The sequence below is a fragment of the Mchenga conophoros genome, linkage group LG19, assembly GCF_057382185.1.
Source record: "Mchenga conophoros isolate Kocher_MC1m ecotype Shallow Benthic linkage group LG19, M_conophoros_male_GT1.1, whole genome shotgun sequence".
Classification (NCBI taxonomy): domain Eukaryota; kingdom Metazoa; phylum Chordata; class Actinopteri; order Cichliformes; family Cichlidae; genus Mchenga; species Mchenga conophoros.
In genome coordinates, this window is record NC_140544.1 from 9,800,649 (window position 1) to 9,818,787 (window position 18,139).

The 18,139-nt window shown below is 48.4% G+C and overlaps 1 protein-coding gene across 10 annotated transcripts in view; it reads left to right on the top strand.

Annotated features, from left to right (window-relative positions):
- The window catches only part of myt1lb (myelin transcription factor 1-like, b), a 105,805-nt gene extending 87,666 nt beyond the window's left edge, over nucleotides 1–18,139 (top strand). For 4 of the 10 annotated variants that reach the window (XM_085256402.1, XM_085256400.1, XM_085256404.1 and 1 more), the window contains 13 exons: nucleotides 27–313; nucleotides 4,234–4,464; nucleotides 6,614–6,735; nucleotides 7,162–7,224; nucleotides 7,934–8,002; nucleotides 8,944–9,006; nucleotides 9,084–9,167; nucleotides 10,412–10,633; nucleotides 11,960–12,054; nucleotides 12,375–12,478; nucleotides 13,221–13,364; nucleotides 13,917–13,979; nucleotides 15,661–18,139. In XM_085256402.1, coding sequence (XP_085112528.1) covers nucleotides 27–313; nucleotides 4,234–4,464; nucleotides 6,614–6,735; nucleotides 7,162–7,224; nucleotides 7,934–8,002; nucleotides 8,944–9,006; nucleotides 9,084–9,167; nucleotides 10,412–10,633; nucleotides 11,960–12,054; nucleotides 12,375–12,478; nucleotides 13,221–13,364; nucleotides 13,917–13,979; nucleotides 15,661–15,801 — 1,688 coding nt within the window. In that variant the 3' untranslated portion in view covers nucleotides 15,802–18,139. The remainder of the gene's footprint in view (nucleotides 1–26; nucleotides 314–4,233; nucleotides 4,465–6,613; nucleotides 6,736–7,161; nucleotides 7,225–7,933; nucleotides 8,003–8,943; nucleotides 9,007–9,083; nucleotides 9,168–10,411; nucleotides 10,634–11,959; nucleotides 12,055–12,374; nucleotides 12,479–13,220; nucleotides 13,365–13,916; nucleotides 13,980–15,660) is intronic. The other 6 variants (XM_085256405.1, XM_085256407.1, XM_085256403.1 and 3 more) reach the window with 6 other exon arrangements.

The following is an 18,139-nucleotide window of genomic DNA, read 5'->3' on the forward strand; positions in this document are numbered from 1 at the left end:
GTTGAATTTCTCGTATGCATCCGCAGCCAAACGTTACTGCAAGAACTCCAGCTCGGCCAGCAGCACCACCAGCACCTACGCCCCCAGCAGCAGTGGCAGCAGCCTGAGCTGTGGCGGCGGTGGCGGAAGAGGGGGCGCGGGAGGCGGCGGCGGGGGCAGCAGCGCCAGCAGCACCTGCAGCAAGAGCAGCTTCGACTACAGCCACGACATGGAGGCCGCCCACATGGCCGCCACCGCCATCCTCAACCTGTCCACGCGCTGCCGGGAGATGCCCCACGACATGGCGGGGAAGCCGCAGGACCTGTGCTCGCAGGTAGGGCGCCGCCACGATGTCCTTTAAATGCACCTGTTGTAAAGTGAGTTCAGCAGTCTTACTCAGTCTCACACTGCCGCGCATGGAAGTAGAAGATGAAGGCAGGAAGTCAGACACAGGAACAGCTTAGAGAATCAGTTCAATTTTCAAAATAAAAGACCCCTAAGCGCTGCTCCTAACATGCTCCCGGAGTGATGCGAACTTCTGCGACGGCTCGAGACCGACGTGCACCCGCGGGGTTACACAGGCGCAGCACTGATCCACCGCAAAATTATCTCTGTGCGTCAGTCATACCAACGCTGACAAGGAGCGCGCACACACACACACAGATCCAGCCTGTGTCTCACACTCACAGCTCAGCGGGCAGTTTTTTATTTTCCGTCTGGGGATCAGATAGGAGCAGGACGAGGCCCCGTTTGACACGGCGTGAGTCCAGTGTGTCATTTCTGAGGAGATAAGGTGACGGTGTTCCTGTATTATCTGCGCCCGGACGCTGAGCCGGAAAATGGAGGCCGGAGACGGAGCGCACAGCGGCGGGCTAATGCTGGCTTAATGCTAATGTTGACAGCAGAGAGCACAGCGGCGAAGGACAGAAGTGAGAATAAAGGAAAGGTGGCAGATTTGTAAATGTCACAGAGGAGAGGAGGTGTATCGCACAGGACTCGGGGTGTGGACGGTTTCTTTATGAAGCTTTGCACAAACACACCTCCTGTTTCTCAGTCAGTCCCTCCTCCTCCTCCTCCTCCTCCTCCTCTGCCTGCTGGTTGAAGGATCGGTCTGTGCCACGTCGTACAGCACTGAGGTCCAGTCTGACCGAGGCACCTCCACACTGTGTTCAGCCGAGTCAGAGGCGGAGCTTTCGGCCCCTTTTACAGCTCATTATTACACAAGCTGAGGTTTTACAAAAGGTCACTGCTAACCATTTATGCAGGTCACAGGGCAGTGCTGTAAACAGAGATACCTGGACCTCCCTGCGAGCGGCCACCTCCTCCAGCTCCTCGGAGGCATGCCCGTGTCCTGGGTCTGCTTTGCCAGTACAACATCCGACACATCTCAGAACGAAGCCACCCGGAGGTTTCCTGGTCAAATGAACCCCCTCGGCCGACTGTTTTCTACTCCGAGTTCCTCCTGAGTGACCCTGCTGCTTCTGTCCTCCATCTATCACATGGCTGTAGGAACATAAGTGTACCAAGAAATCTTCACCACAACAGACCAGTACAGCGCTCCTCTCTCCCAACTTATTAATAAGAACCAGAGAAGTTGAATTCCTTTATTTGGGGCAGCAACTCCTCCCCAACCCAGAGTGGGCGGTCCTCTGTTTCCTGGTTGAACAGCAATCTTGAACTTGGAGATCTGCATCTGCCAATCACTCTCTCCTGGTAGCACCTCGCACCTTCGTCTCTGTGCCAGCCCTTTGGCTCAGGCAGAAGTCTTCCTCAGGTGGAAAAGCACGATTGTGCACGTATGCATGTAGAAGGATGTGGACCACACTCGTGTTACTGACTGAGATTGCATCTATAACACTTCTGCTTCTATCCTGTCATGTTCGTGCTCGTCCTGTGGTCGACATGACAGCTCTGTGGGCCAGAGGCTTGGGCTGCAGACTTCCTTTGGCTCTCTGTGATGTCATAGAGATCTGCTATTCAGATCTGTTGATGAGGGGCAGCCAATCACAGGAACGTTGAAATCAGCTGGAAACGTGTCACGTTATTATTGTACGTAATAATCGTCGTTTGACATTCGCAGAGGTCTGAGAGCGGCACCGAGAGCAGGAGTCACGGCGACGGGAAAGAGCAGTCGCAGGAACCAGAGAGCAGAGCGAGCAGCGAAGCTGGTTTTATTTTAAGAACTGGAATTAGAGGGCGGAAATAATGTGGCCAGAACTAGTCAGCGACCTGGCCCCTTTACACCCAGCATTGCCATGGCAACAGAGGCCAGGGGTCACCACAGGGGGTTGGGCAGATCAGGAAGGCGGCTCTCTCTACATCTCATCCTCGTTAACTCGATATGAAGGGGTGGGTCACGTTAATTGGGCAGTGACACACAGTACAACAGCTGACAAGGAGAGGGCGATGTGCTGAGCACGCTCACGAGGGCAACAAGTCAGCGGCACACACGGCGAGCCACGTGGCGCCACGGCCGTGCCTCGCACACTTTGTTTATCACTGTGCTCTGTTTGTAACCACAGCAGCACAAAGGCGCAACCAGTAAAACCAGTAAACTATCACTCGTACTTACAATCCACAAGACTTTCATCCAGGACACTGGAGCTCTGCTCAGCGAGGTTTGCACAAGATCCGGTTCTAGTTTAAAAAGCCTTTGTCCCGGGCTGCTCCGTATCCTGGGATCACAGCAAAGACGGGAGAAGCAGCCCGATGGGTGACGACGTTCAGTTACGAAGCCTCGGACACGAGCGAGTTTGTGTGGAGCCCCCTGTGGAGGGCGGAGGAGACTGCAGCTGTAGGGCTGGGTGAAACCTGCACAGAGCCTACATGTTTTATCTGACAGGTTTTACTCCCAACAAAACACAAAATATAATTCATGAAACAGACTGAGTCAGTCGGGGAAGCTGGGATGTGGTGTGTGTATAATCCAGAGGACTTTAATCCCAGAGAACGAGCTTCAGGTTCCCTGTGGGGACTGTGTTTGTTCCCTTGTTGGATTATTCTTGTTACACTTGTTTTTCCTGTTTGTGGAACAGACACAGTGCTGTGGAAAAGTCCTCTTTCACGATTTCTTAGTGTTTTGCATATTTGTTTCAGAATTAGCTTTGATATCAGACAAAGACAACCCGAGTAAATACGGGGATGATTTAAAGCACCAAACTTTATAAATGATGAATAAACTGTAAACACGTCTTTACTGAGTTGAGCTCCACACCAGCCTGATCGCAGGATCAGTTCATGTCCTGAATTCAACGAGGATCCAGAACACACGGCGTGACCTCAAACACAGCGTCTGGATTCAGACTGTGGTGCACAGAGTGGGTCCTCCACAGTGACGTCATCACAAACACTGACTGCAGTCATTACAATGGTGAAGTTCAGGGGGCAGTTACTTTTGCACACAGGTGTGGATCACTTTGTCTCTGCATCATTTCCTCAGGTTATCTTTGTAAGCTGATAAATCTGCAGAAACTAAGAAATCATATTTTCCACACGACCCACAGAGACAAACATGAGCTGCTCAGACGCGTCCTGCAGGGAGAAGCCAGGCTTGTATTTCAGCTGTTTGGGGATTTTTAGGAGACGGGACTCGTGCATGATTTACTTTATGTTGTTCCTCATGTGATGTTTTCCTCCTTGGATAAACGAGCCTGCAGCCGGGACGTTTGTTGGCTCCTTGTTGCTGAAGCCTCGGTTGTTGAAGTCTTCAGGTCCCGAGTCTCGGCCCACTTCGTTACAGTCCAGTTCTGTCTCTATTTTTGGGCGTTGTTTCAACCGCCGCTGCTCATCAGCCCTCCCTAACCCTCAGCCTCTGCCCCCCCCGCGATGTCCGCTCACATTAGACTCACACACCGACACACAAACACACACTGCAGAGCGGTGGGATGGAAGGAAAGAGAGACGGAGACAGAAAGGAAGAGGAGGGTTCGCAGAGGGATGTGCTGACGACCTCTTCGGGTTTTTGACCCTCTCCTGGATCTGTTACTGTGCTCTGCTAATGTTTCTTCCTACGCAGACTTGGGCAAAAACACCAAACAGAATTGGAGCGCTGTTTCAGATGTTTGAACTGCAGCTGCAAACTTTTTTTCCTCCTCAGTGTTTTGCCATCTCTGACCGTAGAGCCTGAAAATGTTTGACTGCTGTTAATCAGACGCTCTCTCTCTCTCTTTTATCCCTTTCTCTCCATCCCCGCCTCTTCATCCTCCCGACTTTAAACACACGCGCACGCCGACCCCGACCCCGCGCACCCTCCAGAGTCCCGGTCTAGATGTCGATGAGAACGGTACGTTGGACCTGAGCGTGAGCAAGCGTCTTTGCAGCGGCGGCGTAGGCGACTCGGTGCTAACGCCCCTTGAGCCCATGTCCCCCCAGAGGCAGGCCGCCCTGCTGGGCTCCCGCTGCTACGGCATGGGGGACGCGGCAGACTGCTGGGACCTGCCCGTAGACTACACCAAGATCAAACACATAGATGAGGACGAGAAAGAGGTAAAGGGGTCACGGCCTAAAGGTCGCCGAGATCACGTCTGTCTCCATCTTTGAATGTTCGTGACGGATGAGTGACGCGCAGGAGGGTGAGGGAGGGGAGCGGCGGACCACAGGCGGCCGTGATGCTGCCGGTGATAATTACAAAGCAGGAGTGTGTCTCTGGAAGCTGATAGACCATACAGTTGGCATGCGTCACTTACGCTGTCTGCTCAGCGAAGCTCAGCCCAAATTATCTCCCTCCAAGCCATTGATTCAACACTCTGTCTCCAAGTCAAACATTTGCACTGCCGTCTGATCGTCTTCGAGGTTTCTTACCTCGCCGTCTGACTCGCTGTTATATTTGGAATCATTAGAAAGTCATATGAGGGGGATTTTTGAGGGAAACCTAATGAATCTGCATGTTAATTGATGTCAGTGCCGCCGTGCGCGGAGTTACCGTCTCTGTTTGCGTCGTGCTCGCTGCATGCTGGCTTTCTGTTTTTACATTTTGCTCCTCTCCAAAAATGAATTATGCAAAGTAGCACCTTGGGAGGGAATCGGAATCGCTCATCTCATCAAAGAACTGCAGGAAATCAATGCACCACTGCTGCGACGGGCGCATGCATGTACAGTACATGTGCCTCTTTTGCTGTGTGTGAATATTCATAAGAGTGTGTGTGTCTCTTTGGGAGTGTGTAGATGCTAGCCTACTTTCTGCATCTCCGAGTATGCCTGCGTCGTTCCCCCGCGTGGCCGCCTCGCAGCCTGCGCTCCCTTTAATTGGCGAAACTGGCTGGCCCGACCCAGCGTCGCGCACCCTGAGACAGCTTGAGTGCTGGATAATTTGGGCTGTATCTGGACCTGTCTCTTTATGGGCATTACTGTACATACTCTGCAAGCACTGAGGGAAGGAAAAGAGGATTTGCATCCACGGCACTGCAGACAAAGGCCCACAGAACGCAGGCTGCAGCGTGCTGGCGCTTCACCGCAGTGCCATCTAGTGGCCGAAAGCTGCATCATGAGGGGGCCGACTCCCTGAGTGTTCTCACCATGAATGTGTGCAAATGCATGAGGGAGGCAGTGCTTCCTCTCAGGGCTTACTTCCTGTCAGACTGACAGCGATGATCGTTCGACCCACACGTGACCACATCGAGCTCGTCCTACACTCACTTTGGTTTATTGTGTTTTATCAGACATCTCCTACATTTTAAGATTTCACGCCCGCTGAGAGACGATCACGAGTTTATGAGAAGAGAGACGCTCGCGAGAACGAGTGCTTCAAAATGAATTCATATATTTGAAACTGCTCACGAAGGCTGTGATCACAAGTTTGTGCGAGAGTCTGTGAAGCTCAGAGCAAGTACGGAGGATCGAAACTGCCAAAACAAAGGAATAAAAAGACTTTTACATAAAAAATTATCCAAAATAAATACAGGAATTAAATAATTTATAAATATATAATTTATTGATATCTGTGTTTTTATTTGCTTCTTTAATTGTTTCCAGTTTATTTTCCAAGCACACAAAAAATTATAAAAACAATTTTGGCAGTTTGTGCCTCGAGGCTACGGAGGACAGGAACGGCCAAAATGAAAGAAATGCAATAAATATATTCATAATGTCAGTGAATATTTTATCAAATGTGAAAATCATTACCTTTGTTTTAATGTTCCTGTTTATTTAAAAGCACATGCATAAAGAAATGTAACAGCAAATAAATCCATAACTAAATATATAAAAACAGCACAGACACAAATAACAATGAAACATCATTAACTCTATTTAAATTATTCCATAATTATTGTACTTGTTTATTTACTTTATTTCTTATATTTAATTTCTTTTATGTGGCTTTAAATTATTTGTTTTGTCATGTTTCATTTATTTCTACGCAGACGTATTTAATGTTTTGGCTGCTGGATAAATGAAGTTTATCTAAAAATGTCTCGCATATTTATTATCGGAGCCGTTTATTTATTTCTGTATCTGTTTAAATTTCCGTACAGAAGTTTGTTCCATCATATTTGAAAATATGCAGCTGGAAAAGATGTCGATGTGATTTGAGGTGAACTGTTCCTTTAATGGAAAGATTGGATTTATTGAAAAGTGTAAAACCACTAAAAATCTTTTTTCCCCCCGTGTCTTCCTGCTCCACGCCCCCGTCCCACAGCCGGACGACCTCGACCCCTTCCACGACCTCCTGGACGACCGCTCCTACACCACAGACGTCAACATGCCGAGCCCCAAGCCCAAATTCCTCCAGTGCAAGGAGACGAAGAAGGACCTGATAACGTAAGCGCCCTCCCCCTCTTCCTCCTCCCACCTGACCCCACCTGCCTCTCCCCACTCGTGCTCTGCTTCCCCTCCACCTTGTTTCTTCCTCCATCCTCCTCTCGGCCTACCACCTCCCTTCCTCCTCCCCCCGTGCGGCGCTGCTGGCAGTGGCTTTGCTCTATGACTTTTATTTCCCAGCGTTGTCCGTGTGTCCACGCTGATCTCAGACCTGGTAAATCCTGCGCTGTGGTAGACGCTTTATGGACGCGGCAGCCGTCAGTGTGGAGATGTCAGGAGTGTGAAGCAGAGACAGTGAAGCTAAACTGGAAACAATGAAAACCGAACACACCAGAAACGACCCCCCTCCCCCGCTTTTTCTCTAATTTTCACTTTTCCTTCTCCTTCCCTTTGGGCTTATAAATCTGTCTATTTTTCCGGTGGCAGATGTCCCACACCGGGGTGTGATGGAAGTGGTCACTTGACGAGCAATTTCGCCTCACATCGAAGGTGTGACTTCCTTTTCTCCTGGTGGATTCTAAGTCTATTTCTCTTTATTGTTTTCAGCTTACCTCGACTATGCTGTCAGACACCTGTAGGCTCTCTCTCTCCCTCTCTCTCTCTGATCTGTTAGCCCTTTGACTATTTGACCGGTCACGCTGAAGCGGGGCTGAAATACGGAATAAGAAGAGACTAGAAATTAATTAAAGATCGGCTACATTTTCCTAAGCTAAACCCCGGGATGAAGCCATCCCTCGATGGGCCGTGCGTAAAGCCGTCTAAGCTGGTGTTATTCGGTTCTCCAGGCCTTTCCCACAGCGTGATGCAGACTAAGCATTCAGAGACGGCAGGTGGAAGCAGAAATGCTGAGTGTGGGACGTGTGTGCACGGAGCGAGCGAAGGCTCACGCTTTTGGATTCCCCACATCGAAACTCACGGCAAAGTTTCCGGAAACGCCCTTCAGCCCCGTTTGAGCCGAGCGCCGCACCCAACCTTTGGCCACGGGCGCAAATACTCAGAGGGTTAACGTTAAAGCTCAGCTCCCTGCACGTGCATCATGGCTTTATTACATTTCCTGGTTGATATCGTGTGTTTTCTGTGCATGCTTTGGAGCGGAGTGTGAGTGCAGGCTGCTTGTGTTGTGTTTCAGTAGTGGGAGTGTTGGAGTTTTCCCTCCCTGATCCTTGTGTGACTAATGCTCCACTGCTGTATTTTCCAGTCTCTCAGGTTGTCCTTTAGCTGACAAAAGCATTCGAAGCATGCTGGCCAACAACGCGCAAGAGCTCAAGTAAGGCGTGACATGATTCACTCACACGTTTGATTTGTATGTCGAGCTCACACAAATGTACGCGCTGCTGACGGAGAGGTTTGCAGGCAGGGCCTGAGTGAAAGAGATGAGGGGACTGAAGAGGTCCGAGTGGGAAAGACGTGCATGTGATTTAAATGTGAGGCCGTAACGACAGCAGCAGGAGCTCGGCGCATATTTTAGAGATTTTATGGCAAAAAAAGACGTAAATATTGTTAAAGAAGCCTCCGGATTAAGATCAGTAACGTCCTCACATCTGCACGCGGATCTGCTCTAACCCTCAAGGGATGATATTTGTACCGGACGGTGAGCTGATCAGTGCTGAGTAACATCCCAGAATTTCACCTAAACTGCAGCTTGGACTTGTTGGCGGCTCAGTTACTACGGTAACCTCTCGGCAGCTGTGTTATCGGTCAGATGATGTGATTTAAAAAGCTGAGCACGGCCGTTATGAAAGGATGGGGATTGGCTGGCTCTTAGAGCCTCCGGTGGACGTTAGAGGAACTGCGGTTTCTGACACTGAAGCGCACGATCTGATAACCTCGTGTCGCTGTTGTTCCCACATCATCATAATAAATGTTGTTCCAGGTTCAACATCGCAAGTGATCAATCACATTGTTGTGACGTCATACTTTTGCAACTTTGGAAAAAATGCCTTAAAAAACAAAATCGGCTTGACTTGCGAGAAACCGCCTCTGTCCACCAATCCAGCAGTTAGAGTTCGTTGCATTTCAGGATACTGTTCTTTAATAAACGGTAAACATTGTACATATTGTCCTTGCAACACTGGAATTTCATAAATGAATGAATGAATCAGATCATCCGTCTTAAGCAGACCTCGCAGCTCTTTCCTTTAGATGAATGTGGCGCGTTGCAGCTGAGATGCCGTAGGCCCTGAGCCCTTTTTGTGTTTTGTGCCCCAGGTGCCCGACACCAGGGTGCGACGGTTCGGGACATATCACTGGCAACTACGCCTCACACAGAAGGTAAAGCACCGCCGCGCCGTGCACGTATTAATCCTGCAGATCGCTCTCCTCTCTGTAACGCTGTCATTTATCTACAGTCTTTCAGGGTGTCCGCGTGCCAGGAAAAGTGGGATAAAGATCATCCACAGCAAAGAGAACAAGGAGGACCAGGAGCCTATCAGGTGCAGTACAGACACTCATCATCTGTCTTCTGTCTCCCTGAAACGCCGTGATAACTCCTCCTCCTGGACCAGCTCTGCTCGCCACATATTTCCCGCGTGACACGTGATGTGATGAATGACTTTTAAATGATGCAAAGGAGCCGTGCACAGCTGTGCCGCTGCTCGCCTCCTGTAAGCAGGAGTCAGTATGAGCTCTGACAGGACGAATGTCCTCGGAGGGCAAAGTTTGTGCCGGAGTGTGAAGGAGAAAGTCGGAGAGCGCGGGTTGTGTGAGTTCACAGGAGGCTGGGGGAGGTTCTGCAGTCTCCTGCAGACACACACAGGTAGGAAAGACAAACAGACGGAGGCAGAGAGATTGATTGACTTTAGCCGAATCCCGCGATGTGCTTCTCTGGCCTCAGCTCTGCAGCTGCATTGATTTCTCTGGTGGTGCAGAGCACAAACAATACTCCGACGCTCCTCATTCTGCCGGATTGCGAGGACAGTCGGCTCACGCTGACCGTGTTAGGATGCTCCGTGGTTACAGGGCGTGCCGAAAGAGGAAGACAAGCTGCTGCAAACAAGAGCGTCTTCCTGATTTATGCACACTTATCGGTGAGGCTCACTGAGACGGCATGATGGAGAGTTTATGTGAGGAATGAATGAAGGGGCGGGGAAACGAGATATGCCCCAGATTGGGGGGGTGCTGTAGATCTAATCAGATATTTCTCCTCAGAAAGAAACTAGTAAAGCAGCTCAGTCTGACAAGTTCAGACTGTCCTGCATGTGTGAGAGGACTGTCCCATCACTTCAGGGGAAGCTTTGGGCAGAACAGACAAAGATGAATGAAATAAATTCCTGTCAGTGCAGAAAGCCGGTGAACCTCCCTCTATCTGTTTTCCATGAGGCTGAACTAAAAGCAGACAGAACTGATACGTCCACGGCTTTAGCCGTAATCCGTTGTGCGTGCTTTGACATTTGGAATAATTTACTGCCTCGATGCATCTGATTAGCGCGGGTGTTGATGCACTGACACTGTTCCCCCCCCCCCCCCCCCCCCCGCGATAAGAGCCGCCACTGGGACAGCTTTAAAATAAGATGATCGTATCTTTGTTTAAATCAGAGCGAAAGCAAAGACGCAAAACAGAAAAATAACATCAGCTGTTCAGCAATTCACCGCTGAGGAAGCACGAGCTCCGGCTCACAGGTCACAGAGAGGACGTTATCTCCTGTATGATGAAAATGTGCTTTTTTCCCCCCCTCAGGTGTCCGGTCCCGGGATGTGACGGTCAGGGTCATGTGACAGGGAAGTACGCGTCCCACAGAAGCGCGTCCGGATGCCCCATCGCAGCCAAGAGGCAAAAGGACGGATACCTGAATGGCATTCAGTTCACGTGGAAGTCCGGGAAGACGGAGGGCATGTCCTGCCCGACGCCGGGCTGCGACGGCTCGGGTCACGTCAGCGGAAGCTTCCTTACGCATCGGAGGTGAGTCAGGGGTGTGTGGGCGGAGCTTTAAGGAGAAGAACGTGCATGAAAGTCCCTACATAAATGGATAAACACAGGCAGCACTGTGATGTGTTATTAGGCCGGTGCTGTCTGCAGGTCTGCAGTGTGGATGGAAACACAGTAAGCAGGCAGACAGGCGGGTCAGGCAGGGCTGCGTCCTACAGACAAAACATTAGGAGAACAGGACCAGATGGAGGCTTCAGACGATGGAAGAGCTGCACAGTCTGCAAACACAAAGCCCATTGAGCTGATTCAGGATGAACCGGACAGAAGGGGGACGGCCGAGCAACCTGTGGGAACTTCTGCCACAGACGAACACAGTTTCATCTCCACCGTAGGAAAAACAGCTCGACTGCTGAATGAGTCAAAAACTCAGCGGTCGAGCTTCCATGTGTGCAGAAAGAGCTCGCAGTGAATAAGCAAACATGTGTCAGGAGACAAGCGTAGATGGAGAGCTTATAGCCTGAGCGTCACTCACGGGGTTACATGTCTGACTGCAGGACGTTTTTAGCACTTCCTTTAGCTTTTGCATGGAAACCAATTACACTTATATGACATATACAGACAGCGCTGGAAGCTCTATGTCCAAACTCAGCTTTTGTTTGGTTCCAGTTCCAGTAGCTTTGTTTAAAGCGTATTGCACACCGCTACATGCTGCTCCCTTGTGGACATCTTACAGACAGTGCAGAAACTGCACGTTGCATATAATGATGCAATGAGCATCCTTGGTAGGACACCTACAGGGGGTCGTGTCAGTCAGATGTTTGTAGCTGTGGGTGTTTGGACGTTTGCACGGCTCTGCTAACAGGTTAGCAGCTCACAGATCGACAGTCTGAGGAAGCACCAGTTTGTGTATTTATTGATTTCTTTTATGTAATTGTGTATTTTATGTATATTATGGTTTTATGTCTTTAAAAATATTTTATCATTTTTTAAGGTTTATATGTTGTGTTGTTTTTTTTAACTATGGACGTAAATTCTGCCAATAAAGATTGATTGATTGATCGATTGATTGATTGACAGTATATTAAATATGTGCCGGGCTTCAGATGACAGCACTGTGGGCTGTAAACATGTTTATTTCTGGAGCCTCTGCTGGACGCTGCAGGAACTGCAGGCTGCTGCTTGGTTGAAGTTTGCCACACCAGCACGAGCGTCTCTTCTTTAGGAAGAACACACTGGGTCGGGGGAGGGGGGGGGGGGGTTGTGTTTTCCATCTGTGGAGAGCGTTGGCTCGCTCTGTGTGTGTCTGTGGCGCCCATCATATACTGAAACAATGCTTCCTGTTCTTGTCGCTGCCTCCAGTCTGTCAGGTTGTCCGCGTGCCACCTCCGCCATGAGGAAAGCCAGGCTCTCCGGAGTGGAAATGCTAACAATAAAGCAGCAGCGTGCCAGCAACGGTAACGGCAGCTACCACTCACACACACAATACAGCCAATCAGGAACACGGCCATGGAGCGATTTACTGAAGAGACTTCCAATTCCACATAATGGACCAATCAGGAGTGTGTGTGTGTGAGAGTGGGTGTGAATAATGAGGGGAGCCGAGGAACAGGGCTGGGTTTGCTGTAATGTGTCTGTGAGGTTGTTGAGTCTTAATTAGCTTAAACGAGCTGACGCGGTGTAGGTGGAGGCGGTCGCACGCCGAGCGTCCGGCACACTTTTTAATTATTCCACACAGAAGGTGCTCATGTGATTGAGAGTCCCTCCTTGTGTGCAGGGCTGGAGCACGACGAGGAGATCAAACAGCTGGATGAAGAAATCAAAGACTTAAGTGAATCGAATTCACAAGTGGAAGCAGACATGATCAAACTCAGAACACAGGTGAGTCGCTTCCTGTCTGTACCGGGTGTGATTGTAAAGTTCTGCAGCTCCGCCCCTCAGAGCTCAAAAGCCAAACGTTGTTATGGAGATTATGAGGTCACGAGGCGGAGCTAAAAAGGTTCTGGGGAAGTGGATCAGCTCCTTGAGCACCTCCTCCTGTAATGCTGCCTCCAACTAAAGGTGTAATTTGAAGTGACAATCTAATAAGATTTACCTGCAAATACTTAGAGGTGGGTATGCTAGAATAAGGGGTGGCGATCATCTTGAAGTGAGGGGAACACATGTCAAAGTGGACATACGTCTCACGTAGCTCCTCCCCCTGTGTGTGCAGATATCAGTCAGCAAACCACTGAACTGGAGGCCAAATTAAAGAGAAGCAAAAGGCTCCCTCAGGCTGGACTGTTTAGGTGTCCTCACCAAATCCCGGCTTAACACCAACATTACACGCCTGATTAACGTTTAGCCTTCCCTTCAAGGTCGTCTCCTTGTGCACCCCTGGGCCTCCTACCTGTAGATCCTTCGCTGCAGCTTGAGCCTCAAACGTGCAGAAAGTAGCATGAATGCGTAAATGGTACTACGCCTCCTGTGGACATTGGGGGAATTGCGGCTTGTTTTTCAGCCCTGGAGGCTGTCGAGGTGGATTTGCAGAACTTTCTGGTCACACCTCGTATGAGCCGATCCTGCAGTGGTGCGTAGCTGCCCGTGACGCTGTGCACTAACTCTGCACCGTCCCTCTCTGCAGATCACAACAATGGAGTCCAACTTGAAGTCCATAGAAGAGGAAAACAAGGTGATTGAACAGCAAAATGAATCTCTCCTGCATGAGCTGGCCAACCTCAGCCAGTCACTGATTAACAGTTTAGCTAATGTCCAGCTCCCTCATATGGTAAGGGCCACCAGGAACGGCAAGCCAGCAAGTTGCAGATTAAAGCTGACCGTAGCATTATCTGTGTATTTAAGCTCAGCCCAATGTGCATGCTGCTTAGCCTGAAGTGTGGGACGCTGCTTGTCTCTCCAAACAGCGAAGGGGAGTGGTAGTTTCTCTCAGCGTCTCCATGAACTGAAATATTGAGGTTTTTGTCTTTTATTGTTAGTTTAATTGTTTAGGAGGAATTAAAGTGTACGTTTATATACATGTTCATCTGTTTGCTCTCAGTGATTAAAAAAGTGTTTCATGGTAATCACACTGCTCTCATATCCTTTTATTTAACGAACACGTTTCGCTGACAGAGGAACGAGTGAAACTGGAGCATTTTATAAAATCAACTTTTACATTTAAACATTTCCTCTGGTGAAAAATGTCCACAGCACTGCAGCAGAATCACCAATGAAGACCAGCTCGTGTTGTTTCTCAGTTAAATACTGCCATCTAGTGTTTGATTGTGAGACTGGTTTCTCAAAGGGATTTTAAAGGAGATTGTCCCTCTTTTCCTTCCAGAAACCACTGACGCACAAAGAGCCGCCTCTGAGGACTAACAGCTGCTTACAGATGCACCAGCAAGTAAGTGAGCAGCGATTCATGCACTCTGCTGCACTCTGCTGCACTCTGCTTCGTGTCTGACGCACTTCTGTTGTTATGGAAGCAAAGAAAAGTGATTAAACACCTTAATGTGACTCTTTATCAGCACTAAATCCTTAATGTTGGTTTCAGAAACATTTGGCTGCCGAGTTTGAACTGGTTGATTTGTCAGATATATGAACTCTAGCTTCCGGTGTCCGACTGAGATGCGCCGATGCGGCCGAACTGTTCTGGGGAAGAAACTCAATGATGAGTCACAGGTTGTGTCTGCCGGCACAGATTTTACTCCAAACCTGTCAGAGCACCGCGTCTCAGAGTTTAGGAAGTCTGAAACAGTCTGTCTCTCAGCCATGTGAGCTACAACAATGGACGAGTCTCCCGAACAGCTTTTTCCATCATGAAAGAAACATCTGAAAGGACTCACAAAGTCTCCCGCTAATCTTTGAGCTGTTCATTTATTAAACCACAGAGCTTTCATTCTCATGTGACGGACTTACAGGAAAAGTTCCTGCAGAGACCGGTCCCGAGTTTCTCTGAATTCTCACTGGACACAGACTTTGGAGGAACCAGTGTTGGACTCCACCATCATCAACAGCCCGCAGGAGGATTTGGGACCTCTGCCACCTCTCGACCTCAGCGTCACCTGATCCTCGTGATGCTGACGCGAGGAGATGATGTCATTAAAGCATGAGTGCAGACGCTAAACTGACTGAGAGCTTCATCCAGTGATGTGTCCTGCAACGCAACGATGACAAGGTTGACGTCTTCATGCTGTCATGCTTTACAAAGAACAGGAAGTTACAGCACTGTGCAAAAGTCTTGGGCCACCACTTATTGTTTATGAGAGCAGGACTCTTGTCATTTTTGAAGTGCTCATGAGCAACAGTTCTGCTTTCTGAAGCGTTTTCTTTGAGTTCAGTCCTTCTGCCCAATCATCATCATTAACTAACACTGACCTAACTTTGTTACCAGCAGCCTGTCACACAAACACTTGTTCCTGTTTCTTTAGCCGACTCTAAAACAGTATTTTTGTACCAACAAGGTGATTCCTAAAGAGCAGTTAGCTGATGATCCGTCTTTAAGAACGAGAGGAACAAGCAGAAACCTGACAGAGGGCCTGAGAGATGATCTGGATTGATCAGACATGATCTCAGTGAGAAACGACTGTCAGGAAGCCAGTCTGAATGAAGGGAAAGGCTAAGGTATGAACATGACATAAGAACTGGACCGAAGAGCAGAGGAACAGGTCTGACGGAGAGCTGGATCCACATCCTGGTCCGTATGTACGAGGAGGTCCAGCAGTGAGCGTGTGCAGCTGTCTGTGATGCGTTGAGTGGTTTTGGCATTTCTTTGCTTCCGTACTTCACGTGTCCGTGTTCCTTCTGTTTGTGCTCATGTACCAGTGATGCTTTAGCACAGGGGTGGGGAGCTCCAGGTTCTGTAGGTTTTAGATGTGTCCTGGTTTAAATGGATAAAGGACCTCCTCAGCATGTCCTGAAGTTCTCCAGAGGCCTGGTGATGGTGTGCTGACCCAGGGTGAGATTAAAACCTGCAGGACTCCGGCCCTTGAGTTAACAGCGTTTTACTCTAACATGGAGTTTGTAGTGATTGATGATTTTTTGCCTCTGACGGTGTCCATGTGGTGCTTTTTGTTTTCCTGCAGGAGCCAATCAGCGAGCAGAACTTTGACGCCTACGTCACCACTCTGACGGACATGTACACAAACCAGGAGCAGTACCAGAGCCCCGAGAACAAAGCACTGTTGGAAAACATCAAGCAAGCCGTCCAAGGGATCCAGGTGTAATCAACCAATCAGCAAAGGGAGACTTTTTGTTCCCGCCGCAGGTGTGGGCGGCGAATCAGAATCCACGTACAAACAGGCAGCGATGGTTTGATCTCCTCGGTCCGGCGCACTAAAGTGTTATATATTCTAAATTCTGTTCTCTGAAAAAATTGCGAGGCTCTAAGTGTAGGAAGAGCTTTTCGTTCTCTCTTTTCTTTCTGGGTCTCGCTGTGAGGGAGAGAATCGGTTTTTGAGGACATTCACATTTTGTACGTTTTCATATGAGCTCACATAGTGTCATGTATGTTTCTAGCTGCTCATGTATGCACATTTTTAGTGTATATTTCTGAACAGTAAGCTAACGCTAACGGAACGTGAGCTCTTTTTAACGCGTGGCCACGAAGCATTCGAGATGGAAAAAAAGGTGGACGGTGGAAGCGAAACGCAGCGATGGAGGAGGATTTTTCTCCTGTGGACGATTCTGGACTTTTCAATGTTTTTTTCCTCCTCCTTCTTCTTCTTCGTCTTCTTCTTCTTCTTGCGTGTAGATTGTTCCAGAACAAGAACTGGCTTTGCGGATCGCTTTATTTTCTGCCAATGCTCGAGAAAAGTTTGTGCTTTGTTTTAAAGAAAAGACGTGCAGCTGCAGGTGGGGGCATTTTTAAAATCGGTGCTGTAAACGAACCCGGAGAGGAAACTGACCTGATGTTTGTATGAATGTATGTATGAACAGTTCTATTGGAAACATCATTACACGGAAACCCGATGGTGGAAATCCCGTTACCTAGGAGAGCCAATTGAGTCCTAGGGGAACGCGTCATGTTCACATGCTCATCGTTAATTAGTAGAAAAGACCTACAGAGAGCTCTCTGCTATCAAATCTGCTCAATTTGGAGACTCGTGTGGGAAACGTCTCTGCAATATCAGAACTATGGTTTCTAGCAGGGAGGCGATGCAATCTGCAAAGGAAAAACGTTGGTTGGGTATATGCAATCTCTTGTTTATAAGCATAGCGGGGTAACAGGAATCTTTTTAATATAGCCTGTAATGTAAAATATTGATTTTTATACAAATCTTTTAATACAAAAAGTCTTTTTAAAAAAGGAGGAGGGAACCTGGACGTGGAGTTTTAGGAGCAGAAGTATATGAGTTCCACTTTTTTTCTGTACGACTTTGCACAGGGACACCTTCGTTTCCATGTTTTGATGTTCTTACAGAAGCTAAAAGCAGTACCCGAGAGCCTGAAGCGAGGGTTTCCGAGGGTTTTGTAAAGAGTATTTATAGAGTATGACAGCGGGACTTACAGGGTCACTGTCCCCACTTATGTGCCAGTAGACTATTTGCACTTGTCCTTGAAGATATTATCCTTACGTACGGCGGCGTGCAATTTCCCAGGTGACCTCTCTGGCACACGATCGGATTTCGTACCACTGAGAGAGGAAGAACAGGGACTTGGTTCAAACCATAGCAGTTAGCTGTAGGCTACTATCGAGTGTAAAAACATTCAGCCATTTTTGCTCTGTTTTAGGAAGATGAAGTTATCCCCCGCAGCACTTTATATCTAATCACTGTACAAATGGTTAAATAGTCAATCAGTTCGAGGTTTGAATAAAAAATAATGGGGCCACGCCGCTGTGCGCGCCCCTCCCTTCTCCTAGTCGTCCTAGTCGTTAGCGCTCACGTTCAGGATTTGCCTTCTCGAGAGCGAATGCCAACGGTGCTCGTCGTCGTTCACCTGACCGAATCTCATCTATTGTACTTTACCGTCCTCTGTCGGGACTCTGCTTCCCATCATCCATGACTGCGTACGCCTTTTTCCACAGCATCGTGTCTGCAGCTTTTTGCCAATATAGTAACGCTTCAGTAGAGTAATAGCTAGTACCAGTTTTTGAATTAATTCTCATTACCAGTGAACATGGAGGAGGGACTTTAAAGCACAAACCGGCTGCTCATCTGACGTTGGGACATAAATAACAAGCCTGAAAAAGAGTATCTGTGACTATCTATAGGGAACGCAAAGAGGTCGTCGCATATTTAGAACCTTTCATAGAAACTATTGTGAATTCATCAGAGTTTATTATTTAGTCGGAGCCAGCTGATTTAGTTGGAGGTTGAGTTCAGTGACCATCAACAAAGACAGGATTTTGTATAAACTATTGTGCTCTCTGTGGAACTGAAGTTTGATTTATTTTTGTACTACACAGCATGGATTTGTTGACATTTTAATTTTGCTATAAATGTGTGAGATCACAAGTTGCTGTGATATTTCATTTATAAATTGTGAACTTTGTACAATTTTTGTCATGCTGGATGTTGACACATCTTAAACTCAGAATAAAGACAAATGTGTTGCCAGAGA